This window comes from Peromyscus leucopus, chromosome 8b, assembly GCF_004664715.2.
Source record: "Peromyscus leucopus breed LL Stock chromosome 8b, UCI_PerLeu_2.1, whole genome shotgun sequence".
Classification (NCBI taxonomy): Eukaryota; Metazoa; Chordata; class Mammalia; order Rodentia; family Cricetidae; genus Peromyscus; species Peromyscus leucopus.
The window spans coordinates 89,444,796-89,455,893 of NC_051086.1; the positions used below are offsets into that span (position 1 = coordinate 89,444,796).

Below are 11,098 nucleotides of genomic sequence, written 5' to 3' on the forward strand. Positions count from 1 at the left end.
GGCCCAGGCTTCGTAGCTCCTTGAGGGCACATAGGTAGCTTCACAGGTTCATGGACAGAGACCCAGGCCTCTCTGTGTAGCCCATAACCGCCCCTCTCAGCCAGTGCTTCTACCTGGCTGGTTTCTATTTAAGGCTGGTGTCCAGTCTGGGTTCTACATCTCTTTTTGAAAGCTTTGCAGAGGACTCAGATTTGGCCAGGCTTAGAGGGTGGCTGTGACGTTCTGTCTCAGCAGTAGTTGAACAGGGGAAGTGAGGTGGAGTCTGGAAAATAATGGCTTGATTAGCAACATAGGTTGTTCAAGGTGGCCATTCACGTGAGCTGCGGGAGCTGTTGACAGGTCTGAGTGGTACTTGGAATTTGGTATAGGAAGCCTTGCTCTCTGCCTTTCCAGGCTTTGGAAGGACAGTGGGCCCTAGTTTAGCTTCATTTCCTGGCACAGCCTACTCTATGGACAGCCTAGAGTGCAAAGGGGCTCTTGGGCCGGGCAGCACCAGTGTCACCTGGCTGGTCCTGCTCCCCACTGGCACTCTGTTGCTCCCAGCTGTTTTCATTTGTTCCCGTCTGTCTCCAGTTTTCCCACAGGGCAAGACCTGTGGTTTCCATGGGTTGTCGAGAGGTTCCTGGCACATGGCTGCCAAGCACAGAGGGGCTTAGTCAACAGCTGGGGAGGGAGTGAGTCACCAAGGGCTTGCTGGACAGGAACAGCTGGTTCTTACCCATCCCCTTCAAGCCAGCAGCCGAGGGCCTCCCTGTGCACGTATTCCTCAGTCTCCTCGGTCCTCCTTGTGAAGGCAGAGTGTCTGACTGTTTCCACAGGTGCAGGCCGAAGGCACTGAAGAGTGGCTGTTCCTTTGGTTGCCACTGGAGCCTGCACTTGACATCTGTGTCTTGGACATTGACACAAACACTCTTCCTCCCTTTCTGTAGAACAACAGTATGACAATCAAGAGTCAGCTACTAGGAATGATGTACATACACACACACAGTCCTAGTACTTGGAAGGATCAGGAGTTCAAGGTCATCCTCAGCTATCTAGTGAGTTCAAACCTAGTCTGAGCAGGTTTCTTCCTCTGCTCCTCACTATGTGCTGCTGTAAGTGAAGAGCTAGGATCTGTTCTGAGCCCTGCCGTATGCCAGAATTGCCGAGGCTGCTCTATCCCCAGAGACTGGATTCCATTCCATTCTCAGGAGGAGTCTGGGCAGCTCTGTGGGCATGGGTTGAGGTCAGCTTGGCTAGATGGTCTTCCAAGTCCCTTCAGCTGAGTCTGTCAGTCAGTCGGCCTCTCATGTGGGAAGCTGGCCCTTATCTCTGTGTTCAAGTCCCACCCCCCCACTCAGCTGGTGTTCAGGAAAAGAGGGACTTCTTGAAATGTTCCTACCAAACCCCCTTCTCACCAGAACGTGACTCTGGGTACATGCATGTTAGTGGTAATAAGAAGTTGATTTTAAGGGCCAGCAGGGTGACTAAGCAAACGAAGACGCTCAGCACATTTCTTTGGTATACACATGCTGGACGCAGATTTGCACACCAGTGGACGCACTGTTTTTACATAAATCATTCACTCTTTGGTTTGGGTTTTGATGTGTGTGAGTGTTTTGTCTGAATATATGCATTTATATCAGGTGTGTGCCTGGTGCCTGTAGAGGCCAGAAGAGGGGGCCAAGTCCTTTGAACTGGATTTACAGGTGGTTGTGAGCCACCTTATGGGTGCTAGGAATCAAACCTGGGTCCTCTGAAAGAGCAGCCAACTGCTCCTAGCCCCTGAGCCATCTCTCCAGCCCTTTCTTGCCTTTTTGAGGCAAGGCTTTGCTATGTACACCAGGCTGGCCTCAAACTTGTAATAATCCTCTTACCTTTTTCTCCTGAGTGCTGGGATACAGGAGTACATCACACTAAGCAGGATTTTAATTAAATCAGGGTTGCATATTTGGTATTATAGGATGTAGATTATCTTCAGCGTTCTTCAGAGATGATGGTACTTGAATTTTCCGAGCAGCAATGCTGAGGACACTTTCATATGAGTATATAGTATAAAATGGTACAGGCATGTTTAGGGCTGTTTCAGAAGTTGTTGGAAATTGTGCCTTAATTCTGCCCAAATTCATTTTATAATTTTTTTAGATGATACTCAAGTCAGCAACTCAAACAGCAATTTTTAAAATCAAACATTTTGGTAATATTCTCCAAAGATTCACTGATATGATACTTAAATGCCAAGGAATGACAGTGGGAAAATACTGTCTTTTCTGTAATTAACCACTGTGCTTCTGTATGAGCAGAGAATTCTGAGCAGAGAGGGAAACACTGCAGTTCATAGCACAGGAGTCTCACAGGGGATGCCAGCAGTGTGTGCTGGCACTGAAGAGCATCATGGCATGTGTAGAGAAAGTCATGGCATGGGCAAGAGCTGCCAGGAACAGAGTGAAGCCATTTTGTGAGTTTTGTTTTAGTTTGAAATTACTTCTAAAAAAAAAGTGTGTGTGTGTGTGTGTGTGTGTGTGTGTGTGTGTGTGTGTGTTCCATGCACGTGTGGAGGTCAGAGGACAACTCGAGAGTGTCGGTTCTCAGTTCTTCCACCGTGTGGGCCCCGGGATTGGACTCATTGCCAGCTTGCCAGCAGACACCGTCACCTGCCGAGCCGTATCCCTGGTCCCCCAACCCTTGTTTGGGTTTTCTTCTCTTTTAGAAATAAAGTCTCAGGGCTGGAGAGATGGCTCAGAGGGTAAGAGCACTGGCTGCTCTCCAGAGGTCCTGAGTTCAATTCCCAGCAACCACATGGTGGCTCACAACCATCTGTAATGAGATCTGGTGCCCTCTTCTGGCGTGCAGGCGTGCAGAAAGAATACTGTATACATAGCAAATAAATAAATTTTAAAAAAAGAAAAAGAAACCAAGTCTCACTCTGCAGCCCAGTCCTTAATGCCCTAAGTGCTAGGATTGTAGGATTGTGCTGTCACACCTAGTTGAAAAGCTGTGCTTGAGGGACAGCAGCAGAGATGGAAACCAAGACACTGATGCCACATTCTCTGTCACAGAGCTTCAGCTGAGCGGTCTAAGTTTCTCTTTGTACAATTGAACGCTGTCCCTAACTCCCTTTTCTTGAGAGGGAGACTACCTGGGGTGACAGCGTCCTCAGGTTAACTTTTCAAATGTGGCATTCTTCAGTTAGTTCTCTGTTTGGACTCCGAGTCTGTGGTAGATACTCGCCTCTCTGTGCCCTGACCCATGTGAGACTGAGCTAGGCAGATGTAAACTTGTAGGTTGGTTTCTTGCTATCCTGTGCCACACCCACGTGCCCCCCTCCCCCGCCACACACACACACACACACACACACACACACTTGTGTCTTCAGGAGAGGCAAACTCATTTCCATGTGAGTCCAGGCAAAGTATAATTAGGACAGTAAATCTGCAGGTTAGCAAAAGTGGTCCTGACCGATGAAGCCCTCCAAAGAAAGGCATGTACTCACACTCTAAAATTAAAATGTGAAAAAAGACTTGACGAAACTGAGAACGATGCCACAGACCTGCCTTTAGTCCCTGGTACGTGGAAACCTAAAGCAGGAGGACGGCAAGTCGAAGGCCGGCAGGCACACACTGATGAGCCCTGGGGAATAGCTTATGGGCAGCACTTGCCCAGCATGCACCAGGCCCGAGCGGCCAGCCTGCACCGACACACACAGTACTGGAAATTTCTTCTCAGAAGCAGCCCCAGAACTCCTCAAGCCCTGGACCAGGCCCTGCCCACCCTGCTGTGTCCTCCTTCAGCCCTTGTGGCCAGTGCTGACCGGGCCTGAATGTCTCTTGACAACAGGTTTTCCAGCCTGGTGGAGCAGCTGATTGGCAAGTGTGCCAACTGTCCAGTGTTTCCTGGCTCCTACTCTGCCAGTCTCTCTCTCCTGGGAAGATGTTCCTGGTGGGCCTAACGGGAGGCATTGCCTCAGGCAAGAGCTCCGTCATCCAGGTGTTCCAGCAGCTGGGTTGTGCTGTGATTGATGTAGACGTCATTGCCCGGCACGGTGAGTTGGACCCATTGTACACAGCAGCTTCCCCTCGGCTTCCTTTCTTCCATCAGCCTCCTCTTTCTGTCTTCTTGGGGCATTCAGAGAGTGAGACTGTCCTGGGCGGGTTGCCTGTCTCTGCTCCAGCTTGCCCTTAAGGCCCTTCTGTTTGTCCTTCATTCTCCCTAAGAGTCCAGTCTTCCTAAACTCAGCTCCATCCCCGGCTTGAGGGAGTCTATGTGCTCTGCTCATTCCAATGGAAGGAAACAGCCTTGGGTCCCCATCAGTTTGCCTCTGGTCATTCGGGGGTCTTCTGGATGGCTGGAGGCTCTGAAATGACCCAGCCTCTTACCTCATCTTACAGTCGTCCAGCCAGGGTACCCGGCTCACCGGCGTATCGTAGAGGCCTTTGGCACTGAAGTCTTGCTGGAGAACGGCGACATCGACCGCAAGGTCCTTGGAGACCTGATCTTTAACCAGCCTGATCGTCGGCAGCTCCTCAACTCCATCACTCATCCTGAGATCCGCAAAGAAATGATGAAGGAGACCTTCAAGTACTTTCTCCGAGGTGAGACTCTAGACTTGGAGCTGGAGGGGCAGACAGTCTCTTCACAAAGCCTCTCTCTAGTTGAAGGTCCAGGGTAGGGTAGGTGGCTGTCGAGGCTGCTGAGTTCACACTGTTTATTGGTACTTCCCTCTGCAGGAGAGATGGGAGGGTAGAGAAGCTGGCCTAGGCCATGGAAACTTCCTGCCAGCCTCTGGTCTATATGGCCTCCGGTCTGCGCTTCAGTAGAAGGCCTAGTGGCCTAGCTCCTCCATCAGCCATATTGTGGAGGCTATTCCCTGGAGAGTATGGGGATCCATTTTGGTTGTCTCCAAGTTTTCCCACTATAACCATGGCCAGGCCCCTTACCCTTCATGCCTCAGGTTCTTGTGTACAGAGTAGGGACCCTCTCCCTAGCATGCTCTTTGCTCGATACTTACTTCTAAAAGAGTATGATCAAAAGCATGTGTGCTGTTGACCCAAGCCTACCTCTCATTCCTGAAAGCGCTGGAAAGGCTGGGGCTGGCTCCTGGCACCTGCTGCTCCAAACCCGTTCCCCTGGTTGTCTCTGAGACCCTTGGCCAAAGTTGTCTTTCTTCCTCTCTCAAAAGGAGTCTGGACCCTGCCTTTGTCCTCCCCCAGTGTCTGCCAGCCCATCGCTGTGACACTGCTCCCTGTGCCCACCCCAGCCTGGCAAAGCCGCCCGCCTTTCATTCCTGCCCTTTGCATTTGCTCCCAGGCCAGCTCTGAGTACATCTGCAGGGCTGCGAGGCACCAGTGGCTGCCCCCTTCTGAAATTAAGCGTTGGATAATGTCACCAGCTCCAAAGCTCTCCCGTCGTGTCATCCACCAGCCTCCCCACCTCCCCAACCACCAGCACTTAAATAAAAGCCAGAGAACTCTTTTCAGTTCGATAAGGTGAAAAATGGGGCGACAGCTGTGGCTTCCAGAGTCCCTGTTTCTCCCTGATGAGGATAACAAATACAACTGTCAAAGTTGGTATAATCAAACGTCAGATAAGATCACCAGCTGTTGGGGAGGTCTCTGCGTAGGCAGGCGGATGTCTTAATGGAGTCAGGACAGTTTCAGGGCTTATCAAGCAGGAGAGATGTGACAGCTGAATAGCCCTTTACCGGCAAACCAAAGAGCTGGCTTCCAGCTCCCAAGAGGGACCAGGAGAAAGGACAGTAAGAGGGGAGGGAGGAAGGGGAGAGGAGCAGGAAAGGGAGATAAGAGGCCCGGGGAGGATCTGGTCTTTTCTCTGGCTGAGCTGAGAGGGTGAGATGGGAGGTAGAGAGGCTCAGTGCCAACCTCCCTCCTCCAGGAACAATAGCAATAACACCCATCCTTTCGGGGGCACTTGGCTGAGGGGCTGGGCTGCTGCTCAGTGGTTGGATGCATTCAGAGCTCCTGTAATCTTGCCCATCACCCTGTGAAGCAGGTATTCCTTTCATTCATTACAAAGATTAGTTTTGTTAAGGACCTGAGGTCACACGGGATGCCGCAAACCAAGGGGTGTCAGCAGAGCTCAAGAACCCAATGCCCTCCTCAGCCAAGGCTTCCAGTAGGCTTCCTGAACTGCAGGTTATGGGGAGCAACCAGCAACTAGTGTGTGGTTCTATGGTTAAAGTGTCTGGAACAGGAGACCCTCTGGGCCCCAGGTCTCCGAGCGGCATCAGCCCCTGTCCTTATCTGCTGCCTCTTACCCCTTCCGACTCTGTTCATCCACACAGGCAGGGCACAAGGGGCAGCCGGAGTGCATTACTCGGGGTGTGCCCATTCACAGTGAGGGAGGGCTGAAGTGCCTCTTCTCCATTGAGGGAACCCTGTGTTAACTCGAACCCCCTTCACTGCTCTGGGCTGGTACAGGTCTCACAGGAAGCTGCGGAGGCAGCCATGGGACTCTTGAAAAGGCAGCCGTGTCTGGACCTGGCTTCCAGGAAAGGGCCTGCCCTGGCTTTTTTGAGCCAGTGTAAGATGAAATAGGGCAGAAAGGCCTCAGCATCTCCAGAAACTCTTTCCAGTTGTCTTGTCTCCAGTCAGAAATAACTTGGGGTTGAAGGTCAAGGTTTACCCTGACCACCTAGTCTCCTCTGATGCGCTGTGCTTTCCACCTCCACCCGGTCTGCACAGAACCTCCCAGCGCCTGGGTTCTGCTGGTCCTCATCGGAACGCCTCGCCTCCACCTTCTCATTCCAAGTATCACGTCTTCCCTGCTTTTCAAAGCCAGTCCAAATGCCAGTCCTTCTCCAAGGTCTTCCCTGGTCAGCCAGCCAGAAGTTATTTTCTGCAGCATTCTGCTCTGAATGGCATTGGAACTGGCTGGCACTCAGGGTATGTCTGTCCTTGGAAGGTCTCCCATCTGCTGGGGCATTCTCTGTGGCAGGGGCTGGTCACAAGCATCCTTCCTGGTGTCCTTGCAGAATTGAACTTGGGAGTTTTCCCTCCTCTCTCCAGGGTACCGCTACGTCATTCTGGACATCCCCCTCCTGTTTGAGACCAAGAAGCTGCTCAAGTACATGAAGCATACCGTGGTAGTGTACTGGTAAGTGTGAGGCCTGGCCTGCCTGACGGGCTGGGAAGGACGCAGGGGAGATGTACCTGGGAAGCATCCCTTCACACTTTGCCCATGGTGTGGCCAAGGCACAAAGTGAGGTGGGGTAGTGGTACCCAAGCTTACAGAAACCAGTGTTTTTACCTGATCCTGATGCACCTGGGGCAGGTATGAGTTAAGAGGGTCCCCCAGGCCTTGCTAAGTGTTTGAGAAGGGCTCCCCCTGCTGGCTATTGGAGACACTTCAGTTGCGCTTACCTGGTTTTGCCTCTGGCCGGCCACCCTGTTACTCAGTGGCTCCCTTCTTCATCCTGGAGCACTTCACCACTTCCCCAACTCCCGTGTTTACCGCTTCATTCTCTTATTTTTCAGCATGAGGTACTCATGGCAGAGGGACACTTATGAGTTACAGGGGGGAAATGGAAGTGGAGGTAGTTGAAGAATGTGTTCACAATCACCAATTGATAGCACCCGTGAATAGAGAGCAGGATGTGTTCGAGATCATCCCATGGGTAGCACCCGTGAATAGAGAGCAGGATGTGTTCGGGATCACCTCTGGGTAGAGAGTGTGTGGATGCAGCTGTCAGAAGAATCTAAGGAAGGAGCTTTCTTCTCAGAATCCCCCAGGACAGGAAGCAAATCAGAATTCAGGTTTGGCAAACAAAAGAATCAAGCTGCCAGAGAAATGAGTCACAGTCCCTGCGGGTGAGAGACTAGACGAGGCTGCAGGGTGTCTCTGCTTCCCAGAAACTTCCCAGATGTCACAAGTATGCAGACAGATAGGTGGGCCTTGGCTCTGCAGGTATTTTGGGCACAAGGTGATTCTCAAGGGATCGATGTGTGGGAGGCTCCTAGTACACTGGAACACTCAGTGCCCTGAGCATTGCCCTACCCTACCCAGATCTCTCATGGGCTGTCACTCAGTCTGAATCCCCTGAGCCTGTCAGTTTCTCCACAGGGCTGTGCCTCCCACGTAAACCTTCAGTCTCTCCCTTGTCTGTTTTTGTGGTGATGAAGACAGAAGCCAGGCCTTGTCCATGTTAAGCAAGCGCTCTAATAACTAAGCTGTATCCCAGCCTCTCTGGGTGCTTTATTCTGTTTGTGGAAGATGCCAGCTGAGGCCAGGAGGGTCCTATTAAGTCCTTGGATTCTCTGTGCTTTAATAACAAAATTAGGGGGCTGTAGAGATGCTTAGCATTTAAGAGCACATGTTCAGAGGACCCAGGTTCAGTTCCCAGCATCCACATGCTGGCTCACAACATCTATAACTCCAGTTCCAGGGGATCCAACTCCTTCTGGCTTCTGTGGGCACCAAGTGCATACTTAATGCCTTTACATACATGCAGGCAAAACACTCAAAATAAAAATAAATCTTGGGCGATGGTGGCACACGCCTTTAATCCTAGCACTTGGGAGGCAGAGGCAGGTGGATCTCTGTGAGTTCAAGGCCAGTCTGGTCTACAAAGTGAGTTCCAGGAAAGGCACAAAACTATACTGAGAAACCCTATCTCAAAAAACCAAAAAAAAAAAAAAAAAAAAAAAAAGAGAAAAATAAATCTCTAAAAACAATTAACCTAGCTGGGCAATGGTGGCGCATGCCTCTAATCCCAGCACTTGGGAGGCAGAGGCAGGCAGATCTCTGTGAGTTCAAGAAACCCTGTCTCAAACAAAATAAAAACAAACAAACAAACAAACAGAAAACCCCAAATCTATATCCAGGGATCAGAAAAGGGACAGTTTGATTATTTGCTTGTCAAAAGGATCTGTCTGTACCTTGTGAGCCAGCATGGAGCAGTTCCTGAAGAACGATTGTACCTAAATGTGATCCTTAATGTTTTTGAAAAAAATTGACTTATGAAGTGAGCAAAGAAAAACTGCCATCAACAAAGTCCAGCATTCGCTGTCACAGCCCTGGGGAGGCTGCTGCTGCCCTTATGTCCCGGGAGGCTCTCTGTTCTGTACCACGCCTGTGGAAGAATGCACTCCCAGGTGACTGCCAGCCAGCTCCATTCTCGTCCCCAGCCCGGTGACTGCCAGCCAGCTCCATTCTCGTCCCCAGTCACAAACATGCCTTGACTAAAGCTGAATGTGCCCACTACAGCCTCTCTATAATGAGGTTAACTTTCATAGAGGAGGCTTGCTTCTGTCTGGCTTTGTTCTGTTTCTCAAGTTGCAAACAAAGGCCTGGACTGGTAAAATCCTCCCATTTTATAGCAAGGAAAACTCAGGCCAATGGACAGACAGACAGACCTAGATAGTGGGAAACAGCTACTAGAGTCCACCCCCTCTTGTTGGGAGTCTGAGGTGGTTGATAGGGTGGGGTCCAGTTCTCCAGGACCTATCTCAGCCTGTCAGGGTGGCGCCTGTGTGACCACAGGAGAAGTAGTTTGCTAAGGGAACATGCTGTCCAAGCCTGTGTCCCAGGCTGGGCCCGACCTAGCTGCCCACTTGCTGCAGAGAGGGAGGCCGGGGTCCACATGCACTTTTGCCCTGTCCCTAGTGACCGAGATACACAGCTGGCGCGCCTGATGAAGCGGAACAACCTGAATCGTGAGGATGCAGAGGCAAGGATCAACGCCCAGCTGCCCCTGAAGGACAAGGCCCGCATGGCCAACCACGTTCTGGACAACTCGGGGGAGTGGAGCCTCACCAGACGCCAGGTCATCCTCTTGCATGCCAAGCTGGAACGCTCCATGGAGTACCTGCCACTGAGGCTCGGGTTCCTAACGGGCCTAGCAGGCATTGCCAGCCTCCTTTACCTGCTCACCCGTTACCTCCTGCCCTCTCCTTAACTGGGTACACCAAGGCAGCAAGGCTTAGGCCTCCTCCTTAGAGACCTAAGTCAGGTACCACGTCCTCAACACTACATTCACTCATCCAGTCTGGGACTCAGCAGAAAGAACTCACTATCAGGTGCCCCTTCCCTCCCTCCCTAGAGCCCCTCATCCCTAGTGCCCCTCAGAACAATACCCACGGTGGCAGAACAGCGGTCTCTGTGGCCCTCACCACGGTTACAACAATGTAGCCCACAGTTTCTTGGGCTTGAGCCCTCTTGGGGCATCTGCCCTATCATGGCCACAAACTCCCTGTGGTTTTTTTTTTTTTTTGGGGGGGGGGTTGGTTTTTTGGTTTTTCGAGATAGGGTTTCTCTGTGTAGCTTTGCGCCTTTCCTGGATCTCACTTTGTAGACCAGGCTGGCCTCGAACTCACAGAGATCCGCCTGCCTCTGCCTCCCGAGTGCTGGGATTAAAGGCATGCACCACCACCACCACCACCGCCGGCCACAAACTCCCTGTGGACCACAGCAAATCCTTCTAAACTGAAGGCCTTCTTCAAACAGCTGTCTCCTGGGTTGAAGCCTTTTGCCAGGGTGCAGTGTGACTCCTCTGGGGGGTGCTGTGGCGTCCCCAGCCCATGCTGCCTGACCTCTGTGCCTCCCCCAGATGCTCCCTGCCCTGCAGTACCTTACCCCTGGCTGCCCCTGGTCAGGCACCCCATGTTTTATCTTAATCCATGGTAGAATAACCAACAGGAAACTGATCTCTCCTAGACTGTATGCCTCTAGGAGGCAGGGCTGACTCCTCTCCAGTGTACTACAGCTCTCCACTGGTGCTCAATAAATGGAATTGATCTAAAATGTCCGCTGAATTCCACTTGGCCTCTGCTCACACCGAGGAGGCCTACGCAGAGGGCTCAGCCAGGTCCGCACCTCTAGGAGGTGGGTGGAGGTGTTGGGCAGATCACATCCATTCATCCCGCAGGCCTGTTTTTTCTTCCCCAGCCCAATTAGACCAGTACAGACATCAGCCTTCCCTCCCAGCGCCTGCAGACCTGCTGATGTGTAGATCTTGTTCCCAGCAGCCTATTAAGGCCAGAAATGAGTGTGACTAATGTGAATGTGGTAGTGGCCATTTTTAATGCCCTCTTTCACAGAGCTGCTCAAACCTCAGAGAGCAGCTCATTAACTTCCTGCACATTTCCAAGCAGCACAAAAGGGG

At 51.6% G+C, this 11,098-nt stretch overlaps 1 protein-coding gene across 2 annotated transcripts in view; it reads left to right on the forward strand.

Moving 5' to 3' along the window:
• Positions 1-10,171, forward strand: part of Dcakd (dephospho-CoA kinase domain containing) — a 34,985-nt gene extending 24,814 nt beyond the window's left edge. For both annotated transcript variants that reach the window (XM_028882644.2, XM_028882643.2), the window contains exons 2-5: positions 3,817-4,021; positions 4,368-4,571; positions 7,005-7,092; positions 9,601-10,171. In XM_028882644.2, the coding sequence (XP_028738477.1) occupies positions 3,910-4,021; positions 4,368-4,571; positions 7,005-7,092; positions 9,601-9,892 (696 nt within the window). In that variant the 5' untranslated portion in view covers positions 3,817-3,909 and the 3' untranslated portion in view covers positions 9,893-10,171. The remainder of the gene's footprint in view (positions 1-3,816; positions 4,022-4,367; positions 4,572-7,004; positions 7,093-9,600) is intronic.
• Positions 10,172-11,098: the final 927 nt, after the last annotated feature.